Below are 22,754 nucleotides of genomic sequence, written 5' to 3' on the forward strand. Positions count from 1 at the left end.
TAAAAAGTCAAATATATTACAATACAAAACTACACATTCAAAGGTGCTTGAACTTTAACTGTATGGGTTGGGTGTGGATAGTTACTGCATCTCTGACACAGTGTAAACGACACAGTTTCCAGTGGAACTTAAAAGTCGGGGTTTACGTACACTTAGATGAGACCACAGGAACTTTTCATGTTTTTATCAGTTGTTCTTTTTACGTTTGAAGAATCAAAACCTCAGTCACTTCAATTATATTGGATTTGTCCACAACTCTGTTCACCCCTGAAACTCCAAAAGTGTTTTGTGGACTCAAACACTTCACCCACCCCTCCATCTGCAAAGTGGTGAGTAGATAATAACGACTTTTGAGTGAACTACCCCTTTAAATAAATCATAATCCTGGTAGAGATGCCATCTGAACCCCTGATCTATGATACAGATCTACTTCTCCATATTCCTTCAGCCCCACAGGACAGACGACAGGACTTGTTTCCCCCCTCGTGTGTCTCCAGTGGTCTCACCGCTCTCCCCCTCTGCAGCCTCGCGGGCACAGCTGCTGTGGGTGAGCCCAGCTGTCAATCACCTGTCAGCGGGCTCGACCTTCATCACTGCGCTGCTGCACAAACACCACGTCACCGGGACCACGCCCCGCGGCACACAGCGCCCTTAACACTTACGGGGGGGGGGGGCGGGAGAAATACTGGAAACTACTAAAACAATATCACACATTCACGCATCTTAATTCAGCGTGATTCGATTATAAGTCTTAATAATTAGTTGCAACTAAAGTAAAGGCTCGCGCTGATATTCCTTGATGTATGTTTGTAAAACGTGGCACTTCTGACCCCCCCCCCCCCTCCCTCCATCCTCTCGTGACATGGTATGGTCCGGTAAACCTAGCTGGCCTAACCTGAGGTTCAGGATAATCCAGAGAAACAGTTCAGCCGCTGAGGGGGAACCAGACCACCGACCAGCACCACCGACCAGCACCACCGACAAACACCACGGTATTAAATACAGAGACAAACCGCGGACGCACCGGTGTTGTCACTACGTGGCCTCTCAAGATAAACCATGTCGACCCCGGCCAGGAGGAGGCTCATGAGAGATTTTAAGCGGTGAGTCAATACCGAGAAATTACGCGGATGTTGTCGGGTGAGATATGATTTGCCAAAAAAAAAACCAAACAAAAAAAAAAACAGCTAGCATTAGCTTAGCTCCTCGTAGCTAGCCAGTGTGTTTGTTGTTGTAACTTTAAGTCTGAAACTTCGCCGGAAGCCGCAGTGAACTACAGGCCCGGCGCGAGCGACGCGTTGCTATCGTGTGTGTTTTCAAGAAGCGGAGACCTTGAAGTGAAACTGTGTTAGTTTGTGACGAGCGCCTCGACCGAAGCTAGGTGCTAACGTTGCTAACAGGCAGGGTATAGCAGCTACTGTTTACGACTGCTTCAAACCAGCTTGTCTTTAAATGTCCCTGACAAGTGGCCGATCGGCCACATTATCCTCGGTCAGGACACATTTAATGCCACTTATCTGATGTTAATTTGACCCAACATCACCTTTGGTCAGTGAGAGATGCTAACCAGCGTTGAAATGAGACATCCACACGGTTGTTCACTCGTGTTAGTGAAAGTTTGGTTGGTGTAAGGTTGTTAAATCGCTCATGGCGGATTTATTCTTTAAAAAAGGTGCAATATCATTAAGTATCATCCGAACCCATTGAGTTGATTGTGAGGATTAAACTACCTCAATAGAAGCAGTAGATTGATGATAGGTGTTTTCTTTGTGACCAAATGTTTATTACCCACATGGAAGAGGAAGACAAACCACACTGCTGTGTCTCTCAATGAGGAAATACATGTCTCTGTAACTAAATGTACATTACCTGATTACTTTTTGGGTGTTTTAACCTCATCAGCGTCAGATTCTATGGTAGTTTTTGTGTTTTAACTTCTGGCTGGACTCTTTACCTGCATGAATTTGGATAGGTGTTGGAAGTGATGTGGATTTCAGCCCTGATCTGTAGACAAGACCTCGGAATGTAGAAAATGATTGTATTTCAGAACAGAGAACTAGAAAACAGACGACTGACAGCTTTGATTACTGTGATTTGTTTGTACAGCGTGTTGCAAAGGGTTTAAGAGTTGAAAGTTTTCTATCTGTTGGGGTTAATGTGGTGAGAACCTTGATTTCTCTTGTGTTAATATGCAATATATACCCAATAATATAATAATAATATACCCAATATGTAAGTTCTTATAAAAACTGTTCTGTTACTGTAATTGCAAGTCTGTGACTAACTAGTTTGTTATGATGTCAACGCATCTCTATTCATAACATCATAAAGATGTTATGTAAAAGAGAATATTGAACATTTATGCATAATCACGCCACAGACCAAATTGATTTACAGGGACAAAAGTACGAGTCATTACATTGGTGAAAGTGACATAACCAAGGTGTGAAAATATTCTTTCATTATTTTATCAAAACCACTTCCTCTGTGACGAGGAGGTGGAGTTATGTTTGTTTGAAATGTGAAATTTGGATGTTAAATTATTTAAGAGGCATTTTGATTGTGGCTTTCATCTGACTCTACTGTACGGCTGAAAAAATCTAGTTATCATAATTGAATAAATATAAGGGTTATAATGGTTTCTTTTTTTGTTATGAAGATTACAAGAGGATCCTCCAGCTGGTGTTAGTGGTGCTCCATCTGAAAACAACATTATGGTGTGGAACGCAGTCATTTTTGGGTAAGACAATGATACACAGCCTAAAATAATCAGTTCATATTGAACATAATGTTCAGTGACTAATGCAAATCAAACAGGTTTGTGTGTGACGCATTTAATTCATGTCTTTATTTTCCTCTACCCTCACAGCCCTGAAGGAACTCCCTTTGAGGATGGTAAGTAATTCAATGTAGCAAAGTATGAAGTGAGAAAGTGATCGTATTTCCTGGAACTTGACTTTGCAGAGGCACACGTGGGGGCAGTAGTTCTTACTTTGATGTGTATTTGTTTTAGAGTGGCACTCGACCCAAATCTAATTTAGTTTATCTCATTAAACTCACCATAAAAATTTGAATGATGACATTTTGAATCCTCCGTGCCTGGAGGCATTATGTTGTCGGGTTGTCTCTTCTTTAATCTCTTGCTTGTGAAAGCAGATTTTCATAAACGTCTCAAATGAATTCCTTAAAATTTGACACAAACGTTCCGTTGATAAACTGAAATCTGGTGATAAAACAAGGTCATTGTGACCTTACAGAACATGTTTCTTGCCATAACTCACAAAACACAGGGCGGACTAAGGGCGGAGCGATATGACTTCAAATCATTATCACAATTATTTCAAACTTTTTCCTCCATAACGATTAATGAATTTTATTTTATGACGGAACATAGTGGAAACGTGACGGTTCGTGAATGCACGTACTGGGAAAAATATCAACAGCATTAACCCACAAAATGAGGTCGGTGAGAGTTTATAAGTGTCGGGTTTGATACATTTTTATTAATTGCCCAGCCCTATGACCTTTGACTAAATACCGTCTTCTTCTTAATGAAACTTGGACTTAAACTGTAACTTGACAAGATCTAAGATCAAAAGTCAGTAATTCAAGTTCAACATTTAAAACAAAACTTTTCTTGGGTTTTACTCTTCCACGCACCTTTTCTGCCTTAAAATTTATTTTTTTGTTCTGAACCAGAGAGACGAGTTCAGTTGTTCATATTTTTTTGTCTTTTGTTTGTGTCAAAGGTACATTTAAACTAATTGTAGAGTTCACAGAAGAATACCCCAACAAACCTCCCACAGTACGATTTGTGTCTAAGATGTTTCATCCAAATGGTAAGAACATTGACTCATGAACTGGCACATTAATGCTTTACTGTTATTTGTGGGTAGTTTCTAACAGTTTTTATCCTCAGTCTATGCAGATGGCAGTATATGTTTGGACATCCTACAGAATCGTTGGAGTCCCACCTATGATGTATCTTCTATTCTCACATCTATCCAGGTAAGACGTTTCCATATGCCTTATTTCTGTTTTAAAACCAAAAGTGAAGAAAAACAAAGATGTTTCCAACTTTAGAAAGATGCAAAACTGAAAACATGTCTCATTAGTTTCCTTTTTTAAAATTCTTATTTTTCCATTTATCAAAACAGTTAAAAAATATCCATGATAGGCAGATACTATTCTCTAACTGATATATCAGATGTGCTTTAAACAGCAGCCTGACCTGCTTTGTATGCAGACTCTGTTGCTCTATAATACCTATAATGAAAGCCTTTATCGATAAAAATACATTTGTTGACAAAAGAAAGACACGAGAGTGATATTGTACACAAGTTGCTGACATAAAATAAATGCACCCTGTGTTTAAAGAACATGGAGAATTAAAAATCACCAGGACGTAACATGAAAGCTTTTAGTCATAGACTGTGGTAGTGGTGCACTTCAGCCTCTAGTGGCCACAATTAATACTACAGAAACACAAAAATATATCATGGCTCTTTTTCTCAAATTAGTAGGAAAAAAAAATCTCCTGTTTCACAGATAAAATTATTAGTTTAAAAAAAGTTAATCAAAAGTATGTGGGTAGTTTTCTTTCTGAATAACAGCTGAACTTGCTACATGTTTTACCATAATAAACAGAATAAATTGTTAAAAATTAGCTTATTTACTTTACTTGAAAATGGGAAAATACTTAATTTAAAACTCTTGTAAATACTGTATTTTCGAATTCAGAGAGATTTTCCATTTGTGTGACTACTAGGAAATGTTGTCACTATTAAGAAGAATGGTGAAAGGGCCCCCCTCACTTTCCTGTTTCAACAGTTGTTTCAGGACAACAATTAAAAATGTATAATTTTACACATTTTAAATCTCTGGATTTGAGATGCTGGAACTTGGTTTGTTTTTTTCGAGAAAAAGTTTTTTAAAAATTCCAATTATCAGTCTTTGCACCTGTTGTATTAATAATGGTGATATAGGAAACATTTGTTGAACATTTTTGGAAATAACAATCACAGTCACAGTAGTCTGGTGTAAAACTTCCACACGGAGCTGTTAGTGCTTAATAAGCCTGACGTGTGTGTGTGACTAATATGTCGATGCAAGTTTGGTGGTTTTCCTCTGAAACGCTCTCTCACTGTCAGTGTTTATCTTCTCATCCTCAGTCTCTGCTTGATGAACCAAACCCCAACAGTCCGGCCAACAGCCAGGCGGCTCAGCTCTACCAAGAGAACAAGCGGGAGTACGAGAAGCGCGTGTCTGCCATTGTAGAACAAAGCTGGAGAGACAGTTGACCTGACAATCCTGATAGCTGCTCTCTCCATTGTAAAGCTGTGTGTGCTACAAATTTTGGTGGAGTATCTCTTAATTTCTGGCCCCCTCAATCTTTTTGATTTTACGCTTTTATGCACTTTACCTTCAACCTCCCTTCATAGATTGTTTTTTCTTTCTTATCCATCAGGAGGAATTTATTTTTTCTATTCCCTGCCCCTTTTCTAGTCCATCAGGGGAAATGTGCTGAATCTTGCCTTGATGTTTTGTCAATATGGACTTGTGAGCCATTACCCAAAAATTCTGGTGTGTTCTAACATGCTGTTGTAACTCGTGACTAACTATGTGAACCATCTCAGAGGGTGTCATCAGTTGGTCATGGGTCGTCCTCTGTTGTGCCCCTGATCTGTTCTGTTCGTGTTCACAAGGCTCCAGTGTGATCACCCCCACCTTTCCTCAGAAGAACGAGCAGCCTGAGCGTTACGGACTACGACGAAATCAGACATCTTAATACCGTGTATTTTGCTGTGTTGTGAACTCTGTTACATGCATGACAGTAAGAGTGTACTCACGTTCCTGTTCAGTACTCATGTATATAAGGAAACCTGCAACTGAATTTATGTACAGATTTTGCACTGGTTGTCTCCCATGTCATTTTTTTCAGCACTTGTAAATAAAAAGGCAATTTCATCCTTAGGTTGTTTTTCTTTTTACGCGAATTAAACATGTGACCTAAAAGAGTCATTTTGTCTGGGACCAGGATCTGAACCATGGTTTTGTGTACTAATGTAATCATCTGTCCTGTAACATGGAGGTTAAAGCCTTGATTTAGTAACATGGAGGTGCACTCTTGTTGAGATGAACACGTACGACAATGTTAAAGGTTTGCTGGTGAAATTTTAGTGAGTTTATCAGATTCACTTCATCCGGAGAAATGTTAAAGATCACATACGTATTTGTTTTGAAATGTTTTATTGGTTAGTTGAGTTTATATAATGGAGTGGGGCGATGCTGAAGGCAAAGTGAAGACAAGGGAGGGGACAGCTGGTTACAAACATGCAGTTGTACTGTGGCAATTCTTTACAGAATTTAGAGAGAACAATCGTTTCTCAGCTATGCAGCAGCTACAAAAATAACTATGTACAAGACCCCTCTAGTCAATATTAAAACAAGTGTTAACAGTAAATGGAAACAGAGACGAGACATAAAATTAAATGTAACGCAGAAGTGTTCGTAGGGTCGGGCAGAACGAGCTACCTGTTGTATGCCCTCTCCTTTTTGGCTCGTTCTAAGGCCTTGTCCATGGTCTTCTCATTCTCACCTCGACACTTGGGGCAGTACCACTTTCCCTTGGGCTTATGATGGAGCCCGACGCAGGAGAAATGAAACCACTCGATGGGACATTCGTCGTTATCACAGCCAATCATTTCGCCGTAGGACACCTGCTCACACAAGCAGTACGTGGGCTCATCTGGATCAATGGGAAGGTCTGGAGGTGACACTTCTCTCTCAGACTTTCCTTTTGACCGTTTCTTCTTCTTGGAGGATGTTTTGGCACGTTTTTCCCGAGACGCCCCCACTCCCACCTCTTCAGTGTGATCCAGACCCGCGTAGCTTTCACGATTTTCTCCATTTTTCTGGCGTCTTGAGCGCTTCCCTCCGCTTTTGTCCAAACCAGCAGAGCTCGGTGTCACTTCATCGCGCTTCTTGTCGTGGTGGCTGGGTTTGCCTGGAGTGATGGTGGCTGATGATGTGGACGTCATGGATGCTGCAGTGGTTGTCATAGATGTCGCTGTGGGAACGTGGGTCTCGGGAACTTCTTGAGAGGAGAGGAGAAGTTCAGAGTGCCAGTCGATTTGTCGTGTTCGGTTCTCGACCAACTCCACCTGAAACAAAGCACATTTAGCTTTTACTGTCTGTTTTTTGTTTTTACACAACTTAACTTAATGCTTATAAATGTAAAATAGAAGGTTTATCGTGGGTCAACCCCCGTTTGATGAGATTACATTAACCACTTCTCTGGGAGATAAAATGAAGTTGGATCTTTACGTTAAAATAAAATGAATGAATAAACTATAAATTGTATTTCTCACATAATAGACAAATCTAATTTCAACTTCTCAGAGGAGACGGGTAAATATGGTATTTTATTTCTAATAAGGTTTTAGTGTGTATCTATAAGTGGGACAGGACAGGACTCTCTAAGATGTTCTCTCTACTTTTGTTTTTTGGTGAAATCCAAATGTGAAAAATACAAAACATAATACTATTAAAATAAAAACCAAAATGTCTTTTAGCAGGTCTACAAATTCTTTTCACTTCCTTTATCCTATTTATTTGGAGTTGATTTTCAGAGTGTAACTGTTGCAGGAGCTGCTTAATCCTCACACGTTCACCTACATTCACATTTAGACGTTTGCAAGCGAGCAGCTCTGCTGAAGAAGCTGCAGGATGTTACTTACTCACCATCTGACCAGCAATCTGGATCTTTTCATCCCCGAGCTCTTGACTGCGGATCAGTGCCCTCTGAATCGATAACTGAAGCTTGCGCCTCTGAACTGAGTCGGATTCCCTTCGATACCGTTCGTAAGCATCATCAAGCTCCTTCAGAACATCTGCCAGGAGAGAGGAAAAGAAAATTCAGGTGGAAAAAGGAATACTTGAGTTTAATCATTAGCATAAAAGGTAAAAACACAAATGTTGTCCTGTAGCTTATTCCTTGTCATAATGGATTAATTTGCTTTTCATCTATTGTGAAGAATGAACGGTGCTTTGATACAGTCTGATACCACAGCGCTGCAGTAAATACTACTTGATTAAAATATTGCTTTTGATATATCATTAGTGTTGATTTGGTAAGTACATGCTTATTTGCACAGTAGTATTAAGAGGCCATGAGTTTAGTGTGCTTAAACAACAACTCATGTAAAACTGGGAGGCGTTTTCTTTGTTACGGTATAATAGTCAGTGTTTAGTGTACTGTGATCCACTGTCTGACTTCTTTACCTTGATATCTGGCATCGATTTCCTTCATGAGCGACACACTCCTCTGCAGGTCAAAGGGAAGCGATTCCACCAGGTCCAAATACTCCTCAACATAATTCACAACAACGTGGCCTGGGTCGCCATTGGTCGGGTTCAACATCGCGGATCCCCAGGACTCTCTGACACATGCACCTGTTCAAACAGAAATCGTTATTAAAATGTATTAAATTGTCATTCTGTGAGCTTTTTGACAAACGTGTATTTTCTTTGCAACTTCAACTTAATCCCCTTGTATCAGATGTCTTCAAAACTTTGTCATTTGCACAACGATTACATACACTGGTGACCTGCTCTCTCTAAGCATGCTCAAACATATTTAGAAAGAAAACCACACAAGCAAAAAATGTGAAAATAAAAACTCAAATTAATGTTTAAACTAAAGGAATAAAATAAAAACATGCACCTAAAATATAAATATAAACTAAGCACAGATATTTAATGAGATAAATATGAGATAGAATGTAAGTCATACTGCTGAACAGGCAGCTTTGTCACCTCGTGTTTTTGACAGGACTAACACAGATGTCTGTGCGGTGACCTGAGATCAGCCGGTAAAAAACCGTGTGGTGAAAATGTGACGGTTTGAGGGAGCCACTGATCTGCGGTCAGCCATCCCGAACATGCTACGTGTAGTAATAATAACCTACCGACGGAAAACAGAGTGCAAAGCTAGTGAGAGACGAATATAAATAAACTGCAAGTGATGAATAACAGAGAACATGATGCGACCGGGCTCGGAGCGAAGCTGTTAGCTTAACACTCAGCTAGCTGCGTTTCCCGGTTAGCTGTAGCGTCAACGCCGATGTGGATGAATCACAACCAGACATGCTAACATGAAAACCATCAGCTCCACTGCTTCGTGTTACCATCACCCGCAGACCTCAGCACCGGTGAGCTACATTAGTCGCGATTGCTGATGCTAGCTGATGCTAACTTAGCGTGGAGAGTTCACGTTAGCGTCACGTAAACGGCAGCCAACTTTCTGCTCTGCGTGAGTTTCACACTCAACGCTTGATTCGCGATTCTTGAATAATTGTGGCGTTGGCCGCAAACGTTGGCGAAGATTTGACACAAACAATAAACACACAACATTTGTTAAAGATGAACACGTTCCAACAACCACATCGTTTACTCACAACAATCACACACAACTCAAAATCCACCCACTGGCGTTACACACACACACACACAACAAACAAACACACACACACACACACACACCGGAGCTTTAAGACTCGTTTCTACCACGTTAACTACAAAGTGACTGCTAGCCAAATTAGCTTATGCTAGCCTTTAACGTAGAACGGCACTGCGCGGAGCACGCTATTAAACGCAACACAGACAAACAACAGGAAACGCGCAACACTTGCACAGTGAGTGAAAAAGTCACTCCAGTAAAAACTCACCAGTTTGTCTTTAAAGTGCTTTTTTTCCTGTCGCTTGTCTGGAGCTGACGTGATCACCGGACACTGGGATGCTGCTCTCGCTCCTGGCGCTAGATCGTGTGTGTGTGTGTGTGTGTGTGTGTGTGTGTGTGTGTGTGTGTGTGTGTGTGTGTGTGTGTGTGTGTGTGTGTGTGTGTGTGTGTGTGTGTGTGTGTGTGTGTGTGTGTGTGTGTGTGTGTGTGTGTGTGTGTGTGTGTGTGTGTGTGTGTGTGTGTGATGCTAGACCCACAGCGGCTAATTTTAGCTGGTGGCTAAAGTGCCTGAACAAATATACATCAGTGTTAATGTAGACGGTTACAGCAGATCCAGGCTGAACACATTAATGAAATGATAAGTATCATCTCGGTTTTACCACTAACGAGATTTCTGTCTGGTTTCATAGTAACGTAACAAAAGTGTTTCCATAAATCAACATCGCCACCATGAGGCAACAACAACGAACTGTGATGATGATGATGATGATGATGAGGAGGATTGTGTTTTTAAAAAAAGGTCACTCAAAACACAAACTATAATTTATTATTTATTTCAAAGTTCAAACAGGTGTCTAGGTTCTCTGTGTCTTTGATGGGCATGTTTGGTGAATGCATTTAAAATTCTACGTGACGGACGGAAGAGACAGTGTTGGTTTGTTTGTTTTCCTGTATTTAATGAACCTCATCCAACAAGTGGGTGTGTGTGTTTTATTTCCAGCGCTGTCTTTTAAAAGGAGACAACTCTGTAACCTTCTTTCAAATTTAACTAGGGAACATCCCGTCCACCCACAGGATCTACTACCAGTCTTTTAAGAATGCAAAACTGTGTATGGATCTTTAGCTTTTTAAACAAGTTTGACATGAGTTGATTGTTTTCAGCTTTCAAATAGCTTTTTAAAGGCCGAGCCAATCTCCGGGATCATGTCCGAGGTGGTGGTGGATCTGCCGTGTCGCTGGAATGCTTGACTGTTGCACTGCCTGGTGAGCGAACAGGCTCCGAATGCTGCAACCACTGATGGATTCATACTGAAGAAGACACAAATTATGGTTTTACTTAAAATAAAACAACACAAATATGGGAAATTTATTTAATCTTGCAATGTGACAAAAAGCATGTTTGCATGTTTCAGCCGCTAACTTCCGGTTTGCAACCCGACAAGTTTCCTACGTGACAATAGCAATGTATTTGAACTGAAACTGGAGATTTCAGTTAGGTTGTCCACCAGTTTCCCACAGGGACTTCTATAAATGTGATGTTTTCATTTAGGAGAAACAGGAAGAATAAATAAGGCAAAGCATCATCCTAATTGTTCCGGCTTGAAAATGTCCTCAATCAAAACAGTTAAGGATAATTTCTTTGTCGATCAACAAATAAATTATTTAATCTCAGTTCCAAAACACACTAAATATTATCTGGGATGATCAAGCAAGTTTAAACACGTAGCAATTTGAGTTTCATAACATTGCGAGGTGAGTGCAAACCAATAGATGCTGTGAAGGTCTGTACAAAATAAACCGTTTGGAAGTAGTTACCATAAGTTTGTAGTTTTTGCAGAAATAAGATCATGTGCTGAAACATGTACAGACACCGGTGTGTTATATGCTACCATTAAAAGCAAGTGTGTAAGATTTAGGTGAAAGGGATTTATTGGCAGAAATTGAATAGAAAATAATCCCACTGATGTTTTCACTAGTGTGTTTCATTTAAATTGTACAAATTGTTGTTTTCTTTACAGAGAACGAGCCCTTTATATCTTTTATTAGATATAATAAAGCGGGTCCTTTCTACAGAGGCCAACATCTTTTTTTTAAAGAAAACTGGACAAACTAAACACCTTTTGAATTTTTATGACAACTGAAGGCTCCCACAGGTTCTCTGTGAGGGGTATTCAGCTGCAACATGCAACGCCACCACTAGATGTCACCAGATGCTTCACATTGAACCTTTAAATCACAGAGCACACACAGCCAAACATGTCTTCACCTTTTGACCCCTCCAGTTGCAGCGGCAGCATGAGCCCAGTGAGCCAGCACTCCCATAGATCCAGACAGGAGGTCGCCCTGTCCGCCACATCTCCTCCCACTGCCCTCAACACTGCACCAGATCACTGAAAACAACAAGTGTCCACTTGAGATGACAAAAACAAGAGTGTCTCTTTACACATCTAAGTAGCAATGGGAAATCTGAAAGCTTGTTAAAGCATGTCTGATGAAGTTGTGTTTTTACTGACGAGATGTGCTTGATACTGACCTTTACTGCCATCTGTGATGAGATCCTGTTCTCCTTTTAGCACCAGAGTGAGGTTGCCCATGGCTACACTGAGCTGCAAGATACTGCGTTGATGGTCACTACTGTCCATGGGTTCGTGGTGCTGTCACAGCAACACACAGAAAGCCACACACACACATTAACATACACAATCATGTGTTGATTGTCAGCTAGTAACCGACTGGACTCTGCGGAGGGACCCACCAGTGCCTCATATAGTCGCGTGAACTCCATGAAGTTAGGTGTGAGGATACCTTTCTCGTACCCTTGAATAACAGATGGTTGCTGTGTAACAAGCCATAATCCATCCTGTTGAACACACACACACACACACACACACACACACACACACACACACACACACACACACACACACACACACACACACACACACACACACACACACACACACACACACACACACCATGAATCCAGTGAATCCCATCTGCTCAACAGCTGAAACATGATTTGATGAACTTACCGCATCGATGATTATAGGGATATCTCTTGCTTTCGACTTCTCTATCACCTCCTAAAAGTGTGAGAAAAAATGTTATCTAGAAAAAAAATAAATATATAATCCTATGTACTTATGTAGTAGAACATGAAACAAGCCAACTAACATTCTCTTTAGGCTGCATTAAACCACATGTTTATGTACTGCTATACTGTACCCGAGTCCTCATTCTACACAGTCACATTCCACAACAAACTGATGGGTCAAAGCTAAAAACATCAGCAGCAGGGTTCATGTGCTTTTTTCTCAGAAATATATAATCATCATCTTTCTCCCATCTCTCTGACAATCCCACACATCTACATACTGTAGTGGGTAAACACATGTGCTCTTTACTGATGTTTTCTGGGAAATCAAATTACACTCTCCTCAGTTCTAGATCATAAACGTGTTATATTGTGGTGCACAGGTTAAAGTAATCACAGATCTCTCTAACAATTCTTAGGCGGTGATTGTTGTTTTCAACCCAGTTCATTTGTCAGTAGGATTATGCAAAAACTACTGAACTGAAATCCATTAAACCTGATGGAAGGACGGGACACGAGCCAAGTACATTTTGGCGTGGCTCCCAACAAATGGGCGGACGCAGAAATTTTTCAATTGCTTCTTTTAAAACTGTGAGATAGGGTATTTCTTTGACATTTTGACTTAATAAATAATACATGCATTCTGATGAGAAACACCAGGAATGGTTTGGGAACTGTTATCTATGAGTGCGTGTAATTTGGCGAGGATCCAAATAAAAAAATTCAGATTTAGCAAATGTGGTTTCATCATCTGGACTGGAGATTATGATTTTGTGATCTGAACTGTTTTGTTGGCACAGCTTTGAGGCTTGATGAATTTAAGGGGACTTGGTGGATGTGTGTGCTCTGCTGAGTGGAGGATATGTTATCTTATCTTTTGTCATGTTAGATGCACAAGTAGCTAAGACGCTGTTTTGAGTGAAAGAGAGAGAGTGAATATTTCCCACGTGCCTTAGCTGCTTTCAGTAATAAGTCTTCTCTCCCTAGACCTGGTCCCACCACAAGGCCGTGCAGTCTCGGGAGCCATTTTTCAATCTCCTCCACTGCATTAGGACTGTCCCTTGGTAGACACATGCACAAACACACAAACACATACATATTAGATGTGTTTGAATGCACACATTATTGTGTATTACCCTGGTTATTTTCATTTTTCCAAAAGTCATTCACTTTCCTTTGTGTATAAATAACCTGCCTTTGTAATAACACATGCTTATGGATCGTCACTATGACAACCATTGTGCACAATACAACTCTGATAATGTATTCCTGAAAGCAAATTAATAGTTTTTATACTTCATGATGAATATAGGCATCATAGAAATTGTTACCACACTTTTATTTTTTAATCAAAGTTTTAATTTCCTTAGTAACAGGTGCCACTGATAAAAAAACACACACTATTCCTTTTACTAATGATCATACTGTTGTCAGAAATGATCCTGTACTCACAGAACAGGATGAACTATAAGCTCAGGGCTGTATGACTTGATTACAGTCGCAGCATCTTTGGTGCAGAACACATGACACAAGTCGGCCCCCTGGAGACGAGAAAAAAAACAGTCACAGCGTCAGACGATAATTTTAGTCTCTTCAAAGTGAATGCCAAATCTGTCAGAACGAGTATTTACCACTTTCAGCGCAGAGATTGCAGCAAAGTATGGGGCTCCAGTATAGCTTCAGGGGGTGAAGAGAAACAGTGTTGGGACAAATGTAGAGAATAACAAATGAGGGATGATGTTTCTATTGAGGAGGATTTGGTCTTTGTGTCACATACTCTTGGCATCCTCCAATGATCCCGATACGTCCAGCTTGTCCCTTGTGCTTTTTGGACGTCAGTGGGGGGACTATGCTCTTTACTAGGGAGATGATTTCATCGTCCATGCCGCTGTGTGAGGTAGACCCCAAGCTGTAGTAGCGTTCAAACACTGAGGGCATAAACAGATAAGTCAGCAGATAAGCGATGTCTTAACTTTCCATGGACACACGAGGACAAAAGTTTGGCAGCAAAGACAATGAATACACAATTAAAACCAAACTAATGTACGGTAGATAAAGGCTAAATTAACATGTGGCGCGACAGCTCCATCACTGAGCGCTCACACGACAGCTGACACGCCTGTAATTTCCAATTTCCTCTTCACACACTCCACTTCCCCGCTGCACACATGACATCAAAACCAATACCTAATGCCTGGGGATCTGGTTCCAACAGTTGACTCTGTTGGCTGTAACAGTCTGTTTGGGGTAAAGGACGTCTGAGATGACCTGAGAGGCCACGTGCACATGACGGGGAGGCACTAGAGAACACAGGCGCACGGGCAGGGGTGGAAGCCGTCTTGGAGGGAGTGGCTGCGGAGCTGGCCCTGGCTGAGGAGGAGGAGGAGGAAGTGGAGATGCTGGAGAACATCTGGCCGAGCATCTGGAGCATGTGCAGCTCCCTGGCGTGCTCGGCCTCTCTGCGGCGGTCCTCTGCCTGCAAGCGCTGCTCCTCCATGCGGTAGAAGTTGTCCTCGGCCTGGGCGCTCTGCTCCAGGAACTGCTCCATCAGTTTCTCCATGGGGAAGTTTGCACGCCTCTTCCTCGGCCTCTTGGGTGCTCTGGGTGGCACGTTAGTAGTGGACTGGGTGCTGTTGTGTGGCCTCACTGAGGTGCCTTGAGTGGAGAGAGTGCGGGGGATTATGTGATGCATCAGATAGTTGAGGTATAAATGATTAACAACATACAGTCTGCATCCATCCAAGAGAAGTAGAAGGAGGGATCACTTACTGTTATTCCCTGCTGTCACTTTAACTGGAATCGGGATGGGAATGGTTGGGTATTCCAGCTTCACCTCAGTCTCTGCAGGGTAAGGACACTCCCCTGTGCAGTCCGAGTAAACATCCTGGGCGTCCTCTCCATCCTCCTCCAGGCCATCCACGGCCTCCTCTCCTCCCATCCCGCCATCCATGAACTCCCGGGGGTCAAGAGCGGGCCGGTTGCTCAGGATTCCGTCCATGGCCTCGTAGAACTTGCAGATCTTGTGATACTGGCCGTTGTTGCGCAGATTGCCCTCCTTGGCCAGCAGATACTGCCTCTTGAGGCTCTTGATGCGCACCCGGCATTGCTCCGGCGTCCTCTCGAACCCCATCGCCCCGAGCCGCCGGGAGACGTCGCGGTACACGAAGCTGTTTCGGAAGTTTCCGTCCAGCGCCGCCTGGATGTCCTGCTCCCCCCAGATGTTCAGCAGGGTCCTCGTCTCCACGTCCGACCACAAGAAGCCCCGCGTCGTGTTCGCTTGCATGGCGGAGCCCGGGAGTTCTCACCGCCCAGCGGCGCTCGGACTTGGACGGAGGTGTTGACACTGCGGATTATGACGGACGTCTGGATGTTGGCTCTCCGCCGCATCAAAGCCGCGGGGCGCTGCCGTCCCGAGCCCCGTCAACACCGACGAACCGGCCCGCTCGTCTTCTCCCAGGGACTGAATACAGCTAACAAGTTGTCAACCATCACATTAACCTGCACACATCAACTCTTTGTACGCTAGCTAACACCTAGTCCTCTGCGTGTGGCCTATTACGTCTTTAGCTAAATACGTCGCACGGTACTTGGGGATAAACTGACCGGGGATCGGCTTCCTGATCTCTGAACGCAGACTCCCCCTCCACTGGCTTCGTTTAGAAACTGACCTCTGATCAGTCCTGAGGGGGGAGGGGGAGGTGGGGCAACTTCACCTTTCTCCCCCGCCCATGCCCGGTGTCTGCGGGGTCCTAGAGACCCAAATCAACCCTTCACCAACATGTAGCTAACAGAAGCTAAGCTAACTAGCTATGGAGTAAAATGTCGGCTCGCTCCCCTGCGTGTTTACCTCTCCTGTTCAAACACACGTGTGTGGCGAGAATAGACAGTGTGAGTGTGATGAGGGTGAAGGTGAACATCTGGATGTACTGCGGCATGTTGTCACCTCTGTCCCCGCAAGACACTGACTCCTCTGCCTCCTCTTACCGACACTGGATCTGCGCCTCCCCGCTGACAGCTGCAGACACACGGCTCTGATCATGAGGCTCCGCGGTGCAGGGGGAAACTTATGGTGCCTTTACAGCCTCCTCGGACACTCCACGATCCCACACTGTACAGGTCTGTCAACAAACCAGGAGCCAAGCGGAAGTGACTTAAAGCTGCAGTTCCTCTAACGGCCTCCAGGTTTGCTTCACTGCAACAACAATGCTGACTGATCGCACTCTTACAAGTAACACACACTCCATTTTGTGCAGCCTTTTTTTTTATACATGTTAGATTTTTCGTTTTTCTATGGAGCCCCTGAATTCCCCCAAAATATATATTTCAAGATAATTATCTAATGGGAATAAGATATTTATCTTTAAAATGTTGCTCCTTTTTACCACACAACATGAACGCAGCACAACGAAGCTGGAATTTGTTTAAAATCTTGAATCTAAAATCCTAAGATTAAAAAAACTGCATGGAAAAGGCAGAATATAAAATATTACACCGTACATTCATATATAATAATAATAATAGTGTTGTGTTATATTGACAAGAGCCTCTCAAGTAGAAAAGCTCATTTGGCTTTTCTCCTGTCCTGTCCTGTGGATTTCAGAAGTCTGAAGAAGTTCTGTCCTCACAGTTTTTTGTGGTAAAGTAAAATAATTGTGTCACAGTAAAGTTCATGTATAAAAACAACAAGTCCAACATGACCAACCAGGCTCAACGCTCGAGGGGGTTGTGCCCTGAGTTTTGCCTTGCAGGTACAAATAAAGTAATACATAAACAACATGACTCCCAAACTTGGCTGTAGACAGTTATTTCCTTCTTTTTTATACTTTTATACCTTTTTTTGCATCTCCAAAGTAGAAATGTCCTCCTCTTTTGGACACAGTCATTTTCAATAATACAAACACTCATTTTCTGACTATGAAATTGATAATACCACTGGATAAATATAATATTAACACGACAGGTTGAATTCTCCTTTTCTCCGCTCAATTGTTCTTTGTTTATTTATTTTTTGCGGGATGTGTTTTAAAAAAAAGTTAGGTACGGTTTATTACATATCACCTTGGTAGATCAGATGTCACAAAATAATTTAGAATCCACAAGAAAGAAATACAAAACAAATGAGAGATCAACCTAGTTATTCAACAAATGTCTATCTCACTGTGGAACATAAATGGCTAGTGAACCGTTCATCTCATCTAACCTGCCCCAGTAGATAAAAATCAGAATAACATTATGACAAAAATAAAAAATATGTTGGACCAGCCGCAGACGAACCTTCCTGCCAGACAACACTCAGGGCAGGTCATTTGAAAAATACATCACAATAAAGGATAAATAAAATAGGAGAAATACTATTATCATATTATTATAATTAAATAACACTGTTAATGGCAGTGTTAGAAATAAACTCTGGTAGAAACTGTGGCGATGACCCAGACAACACGCAGGGAAACCCTCCTACCTCTGCCTACCAGACAGCACTCGAGGATTAGCTTCCCCACTCCTCGCCTGTTCACCTACTTCCTGCTTCACCTCAGTAACTTGTGAGGTCCAGGCTGAAGCAGCGGCTCTGACGGGTCCTCACCGAGCCTCGCTGCGGGGAATGGCGTCTGTCAGAGGAACTTGTGCGAAACGAGGAGCAAGTTTTACGAACTAGACCCGAACTTATTTTCCCACGAGTCATAGGAAAGCGGGAGCTCTACCCCCCCCACCTCCCTCCCCTGTCCCCCGGCAGCATCACCAGCACCATGCCCGAGGTGTCGAAGATGAAGAAGCCCGACGTGAAGCTGGTCCTCCTGGGGGACATGAACGTGGGGAAGACGTCGCTGCTCCACAGGTACACGGAGAGGAAGTTTAAAGACACCGTCAGCACCGTCGGAGGGGCGTTCTTCCTCAAGCAGTGGGGGCCCTACAACATCTCGATATGGGACACAGCCGGTAATGACCTCCCCTCTTCGTCTTTTCTGTCTCACAGTCTGTTTTTTTTTAACTCTTATCCCGTTTTACTCACCTGAAAACGCGTGATCCCGCCACCTGAGACAATCACCGGCATGTGACCGCTGCTCAGAGCCACCAGTTCTCATGACATGAGTCATGAGTCATGAGAACTTGTGGCTCTGCTGCTGGACATGTCTTATTTACCTTCAGTGACAACATGTCCCGTAGAGTCCTGATCCATGACAACTGTCCAGGTCAACACATCAGGAGAACAACATGTGGAGCCAGCTCACTGATGAACAAACAAGCTGTAGAAACAACTTCACATCTAATCTCTGAATCTGTGCACAGCCACACAACCTCTGCAGCAACACCAGGTCACACTAACCTGTTTTCATAAACCTTCAAACCTGCGGTCATTAATACAGGAGCAGATGAGGACGTTTTTCTCAAATTCAAGTTTATCTCTCAGAAATGGAAACTGCAGTTTAACTGTTAGTAAGATACATAACATGGGCTTCATTAGGTTTTACTGTTTCATATTTATTGTCGCCACCCAGATTATTTAACGAGAATAAACAATGGCTTCTGGCTTCATGTCAAGCTAAGCCTTAAAATTAAGTCAGTATGTTGTGTCAAATCAAACATACTTTATTCTGCTATAGCAAGTGCAGAACAGTACATTGTGTAACAAACAACAACAAAAAACACTATACAAGGACACATAATGTATTACCCAGAATAATAATGCTATGTCGTATGCTTTAATTTTTAATCTTACAGAAACTGTTTAACACTCATTTATTGTAACGTTTAACTGTAATAAGATGAATAACATATGCTCCAGTAGGTTTTACTATTCATAGCAAATTATGTATTTGTGGGTAATGCCACACGATGTTATAAAATTGTCAATATAAAACAATAAATTATGATAATTATATAAAAAGAGATTGGAAATTGATTCAATTTCTCCCAAAAAATATTCTACTATTCTGATATTCAACTTTTAACTGTTTAGAGTGAAATCGTATAACTGAATATATTAAATAACTTAAAGTGAATTTGAATAAATGATGCAATGAAGTAAAAGGTTGAAGCATTTTCTTAAGAACAAAGATCTGTTTGTAAGTTGATCAAACAGCCATCACGTCACTCATCAAGTCAATTTCATGTTTTAGTTTCACGTCACTTTTAAATTGCTGATTCTAATTTCTGGTAGCCTGAGAAAAAACATTTTTAACACGCCCATCCTGGCTTTGGAAATCTGCGATGAAAGTTTTGTCACACACATGCTTCTCCTGAACTTCTGTCCCCGAACAACCCAGAGGATGTCGTAAAATTAAAAATTTCATGAAGTAACCAAATCAGGGTCTTTCCATCTGCTGTGACTTGAGTAACAGTACATTTCTGCTGATGTATAAAGCCTCTAACTGCGCTACATTCCAGTATTGAGTAAACATGAATTACTGTAACTCTTCTTAGGCAAATACACACTTCACAGAGCTAGTCAGTGAGCCACAGAGATAAGGAAACAAGGCCCATGTTACCAGTAAAACCATTTCTGGCCTGTGATCCCTAACTCCAGGACCTGTGACAGGAGGCTGCAGCTTTTATTTCTCTTAGTCAGTGTGGGGGAGAATTCTCAGATCAGTGCTGACTCATCAAACTGTGAGACGGTATCAACAAAACGGAAGCTGTGACACAGTGATGGTGATAAGGCTGACAGTCAGTCAGACGTTTGGCTTGTCATTTTGAAACCTGGCGAAATCCCTTTCAGTTCTACAGACGTTGCCCTTTTAAGTTTGACAGTTTCTTTGCAAAGCTCCATGCCGCCTTAAAAAGTGACTACCCTCTTCCTCTTCACAGTCACATGACAGGGTGATGACAGGAAGACTTGACTCCCCTGTGCTCTAAACTGCCTTTTCCAAACTTATCTGCAATACTGCTTTCCGGAGGCAACTTAGGGAAGAGAATGACAAAGTTAGTAAGATAATAATATGCAAAACTGAGTATCTTTTATTACCCTGTTTACATGTTTTGGTCCCTGTCCGTTTGTTTGTTTGTTTGTTTTCCAGCTAGATTACACAAAAACGACTGATTAGATTTCCAGGAACAATGTTGGAAAGATGGGACATGGGCCAAGAAATAACCCATTACATGTTTTGTGCATATCCGGACCAGATACTGGATTTTTTTGTGTTCATTTTCTTGAACATTGTGAAATATGGTGAGAAAGCATTTTCACACCTTTCCCAGGAAATAGTGCTCAGATTTTTGATCTTTGATAAAACAAAAATATTTAGGGGACAGAAACCAACAGATTTACTGCAGTACGGTTGTATTGGCCTTTATCTCAGAAAACATTTTAGCATGTCTTATCAGAGCAAACATAGGCGTTACTGATAACATCAACACTGTGTCTTAGTGTGAAAAATACCTGAAACTGAAGCAGCTAAATGGAAATCAGCAGTTTTTCCATTGTATTTACACCTGTGCTTCTCCTGCTGTGACATGTTGAAGTATCTTCTGTGAAAAAGGCAGATCACATTCCATTAGTTTTAGTTAACAACTGGTAACCACCAGATGCCCCCAGTGGAAATGTTTTCACACAATGTCGCCTTTCAGGGATCCCAAATATTTCAAGAACAAAGGATGATTCTGTGCTCAAACAGCTGACTGTCTCGCACAATCTCTCGCTGTGTCTTTTCTCATCTACTCCTCTTGCAGTTGTTGCCGTAATGACCATTTGTTTATGTGACTTTGTCTCCGCAGGTCGTGAACAGTTCCACGGGTTGGGCTCCATGTACTGCCGAGGTGCGTCGGCTGTCATCCTCACCTACGATGTCACCAACTGGCAAAGCTTGGCTGAGCTGGAGGAGCGCTTCCTGTCCCTGACCGACACCGCTAACCATGACTGCATTTACGCCATAGTGGGCAACAAGGCTGACCTCACAGACCCTAAAGCCCAGTTGTCCAACGACTCAACTGGAGTGTCTGAGGATCACACCCAGTGTGAAGAGGAAAGGACAGAACCACAGATGCTGTCCGCGTGCCCAACACCCCCGGCCTCCCCTGCGTCCCTCTCTGGGCTGATCCTAAACAAACAGGTCACCCATGAGGATGCGGTGGCTCTGTATGGGAGAATACTGCGCTACAAGGGCCTGGAGGACAAGAGCAGCCTGCCCCCAGAGAAAATGTGCTTTGAGACGAGTGCCAAGACGGGCTACAACGTGGACGCTTTGTTTGAGACGCTGTTTGATCTGGTGCTGCCCTCCATCCTGAGGAAGAGAAACGAGAACCGAGAGTCTCCCACAGTCGACCTGGAGGCCGGCAACAGGCGGAGCAGATCGACTTGCTGCTAGAATCTGTTTTTGTTGACTTGTTTTTAACAAAAGACAGTCAACAGGTTGGTCTAAGCACCAAATTCATGCTGTGATGGTACCAATTATTTGCCTTGATTAAGACCACACACACACACACACACACACACACACACACACACACACTTTGATGCTATGAAGATGATCAGAAAAGTTCAGTGTCCAGAGACATTTCCTTTTCAAAGATTGTAAATCATGTTTCCTCATTACTCTGTGCTTTTTGAAACCTTCCACACTTTCAACTAAAACTGCACTTGTATCCCAAAGATGTGTCTGTGGGAAAATAATGCACGAGTCAATCACTGCTATTTTTTAAAATTGAAATTTAACAGCACTAATTGTTAGTTGGGTGGCACATTTCACTGTGTTTATTAGAGTTGAACCTAAAGGGGTTTTTGATGAATCACACTTCTTTTATTTACTGATCTTTATATATTATTGCCACTTGTGGAACCTTTTCAATGAGTGTAAATAGTAAAAACCCCTGTTGAATTTTTACATAATAAAGATTTTTATTTTGCAGTTTGCCTGGTCTGTCAGATTAAGAATTCAGTATTCAGACACAAACTCTGGAAAATGTTTGAAATCCGCTGCTGAAATTACATGTTTTTGTTTACAACACATTGACACCAGTGTTGACCTTAATCCTTATCACCAAAAGCTCTCAAATCCAGTCTTTCTAAGTCTTTGTTGGCATCATCTCTTTCTCGTCCTGAGATATTTGTGTTCCTCTAGTTTTGCATCAGCTGTGTTTAAAAAAATACCAACACACCCACTCGCTTCCTGCAAACTTTCATGCCCTATTCTCACATGGCGTCACTCTGCCATTTTCCAGACTTTTCACGAGGGGGATGTCGGGCAAAAGGTTCAGCAAAAACGT

General features: G+C 42.1%; 4 protein-coding genes across 14 annotated transcripts; 2 read left to right on the forward strand and 2 right to left on the reverse strand.

Annotated features, from left to right (window-relative positions):
- The first annotated feature begins 680 nt into the window (after positions 1 to 680).
- Positions 681 to 5,973, forward strand: ube2al (ubiquitin conjugating enzyme E2 A, like). Its single transcript, XM_020089787.2, has 6 exons — positions 681 to 1,103; positions 2,660 to 2,740; positions 2,870 to 2,895; positions 3,750 to 3,839; positions 3,920 to 4,008; positions 5,172 to 5,973. The coding sequence occupies exons 1-6, from the start codon at positions 1,060 to 1,062 to the stop codon at positions 5,298 to 5,300; spliced, it is 459 nt and encodes a 152-aa protein (XP_019945346.1). The 5' UTR covers positions 681 to 1,059; the 3' UTR covers positions 5,301 to 5,973.
- Positions 5,974 to 6,232: 259 nt separating this feature from the next.
- ing1 (inhibitor of growth family, member 1) lies at positions 6,233 to 9,942 on the reverse strand. 4 transcript variants are annotated; one of them, XM_069532877.1, is made up of 5 exons: positions 9,189 to 9,324; positions 8,841 to 8,965; positions 8,284 to 8,454; positions 7,744 to 7,892; positions 6,233 to 7,163 (listed from the first exon to the last, which is right to left on the reverse strand). In XM_069532877.1, the coding sequence occupies exons 3-5, from the start codon at positions 8,420 to 8,422 to the stop codon at positions 6,531 to 6,533; spliced, it is 921 nt and encodes a 306-aa protein (XP_069388978.1). In that variant the 5' UTR covers positions 8,423 to 8,454; positions 8,841 to 8,965; positions 9,189 to 9,324; the 3' UTR covers positions 6,233 to 6,530. The 4 variants fall into 4 exon arrangements, with proteins under 4 accessions (XP_069388978.1, XP_019945343.2, XP_069388977.1 ...); XM_020089784.2 differs by lacking the exons at positions 8,841 to 8,965; positions 9,189 to 9,324 and adding an exon at positions 9,729 to 9,942; XM_069532876.1 differs by lacking the exon at positions 8,841 to 8,965.
- A 335-nt stretch (positions 9,943 to 10,277) lies between these two features.
- Positions 10,278 to 18,691, reverse strand: naxd (NAD(P)HX dehydratase). 7 transcript variants are annotated; one of them, XM_020089778.2, is made up of 11 exons: positions 15,324 to 16,504; positions 14,742 to 15,209; positions 14,332 to 14,482; positions 14,186 to 14,231; positions 14,007 to 14,095; positions 13,506 to 13,614; positions 12,493 to 12,543; positions 12,216 to 12,320; positions 11,994 to 12,114; positions 11,727 to 11,850; positions 10,278 to 10,768 (listed from the first exon to the last, which is right to left on the reverse strand). In XM_020089778.2, the coding sequence occupies exons 1-11, from the start codon at positions 15,835 to 15,837 to the stop codon at positions 10,618 to 10,620; spliced, it is 1,929 nt and encodes a 642-aa protein (XP_019945337.2). In that variant the 5' UTR covers positions 15,838 to 16,504; the 3' UTR covers positions 10,278 to 10,617. The 7 variants fall into 7 exon arrangements, with proteins under 7 accessions (XP_019945337.2, XP_019945339.1, XP_069388975.1 ...); XM_020089780.2 differs by lacking the exons at positions 14,742 to 15,209; positions 15,324 to 16,504 and adding an exon at positions 18,565 to 18,691; XM_069532874.1 differs by lacking the exons at positions 14,742 to 15,209; positions 15,324 to 16,504 and adding an exon at positions 18,016 to 18,154.
- On the forward strand, positions 18,302 to 22,396 carry rab20 (RAB20, member RAS oncogene family). 2 transcript variants are annotated; one of them, XM_020089786.2, is made up of 2 exons: positions 18,302 to 18,491; positions 21,267 to 22,396. In XM_020089786.2, exons 1-2 carry the CDS (start codon positions 18,302 to 18,304, stop codon positions 21,854 to 21,856), a joined length of 780 nt encoding a protein of 259 aa, XP_019945345.1. In that variant the 3' UTR covers positions 21,857 to 22,396. The 2 variants fall into 2 exon arrangements, with proteins under 2 accessions (XP_019945345.1, XP_069388979.1); XM_069532878.1 differs by having other exon boundaries at positions 18,491 to 20,721.
- Positions 22,397 to 22,754: the final 358 nt, after the last annotated feature.

This window comes from Paralichthys olivaceus, chromosome 10, assembly GCF_024713975.1.
Source record: "Paralichthys olivaceus isolate ysfri-2021 chromosome 10, ASM2471397v2, whole genome shotgun sequence".
Taxonomy (NCBI): Eukaryota; Metazoa; Chordata; class Actinopteri; order Pleuronectiformes; family Paralichthyidae; genus Paralichthys; species Paralichthys olivaceus.

Excerpts from the sequence above, each read along its gene's own strand:
- rab20 (XM_020089786.2), top strand. The coding sequence starts at position 18,302 with ATGCCCGAGGTGTCGAAGATGAAGAAGCCCGACGTGAAGCTGGTCCTC. Across the intron at positions 18,492-21,266 it reads CTCGATATGGGACACAGCCG|GTCGTGAACAGTTCCACGGG; the intron begins GTAATGACCTCC and ends TTGTCTCCGCAG.
- naxd (XM_020089778.2), bottom strand. The coding sequence starts at position 15,837 with ATGCAAGCGAACACGACGCGGGGCTTCTTGTGGTCGGACGTGGAGACG. Across the intron at positions 15,210-15,323 it reads AGTGACAGCAGGGAATAACA|GCACCTCAGTGAGGCCACAC; the intron begins GTAAGTGATCCC and ends TCTCCACTCAAG. Across the intron at positions 14,096-14,185 it reads CAATCTCTGCGCTGAAAGTG|GGGGCCGACTTGTGTCATGT; the intron begins GTAAATACTCGT and ends TCTCGTCTCCAG.
- ing1 (XM_020089784.2), bottom strand. The coding sequence starts at position 8,422 with ATGTTGAACCCGACCAATGGCGACCCAGGCCACGTTGTTGTGAATTAT. Across the intron at positions 7,893-8,283 it reads AATCGATGCCAGATATCAAG|ATGTTCTGAAGGAGCTTGAT; the intron begins GTAAAGAAGTCA and ends CTCTCCTGGCAG. Across the intron at positions 7,164-7,743 it reads TCCAGATTGCTGGTCAGATG|GTGGAGTTGGTCGAGAACCG; the intron begins GTGAGTAAGTAA and ends GCTTTGTTTCAG.
- ube2al (XM_020089787.2), top strand. The coding sequence starts at position 1,060 with ATGTCGACCCCGGCCAGGAGGAGGCTCATGAGAGATTTTAAGCG. Across the intron at positions 2,741-2,869 it reads TGGAACGCAGTCATTTTTGG|CCCTGAAGGAACTCCCTTTG; the intron begins GTAAGACAATGA and ends CTACCCTCACAG. Across the intron at positions 3,840-3,919 it reads TAAGATGTTTCATCCAAATG|TCTATGCAGATGGCAGTATA; the intron begins GTAAGAACATTG and ends TTTTATCCTCAG.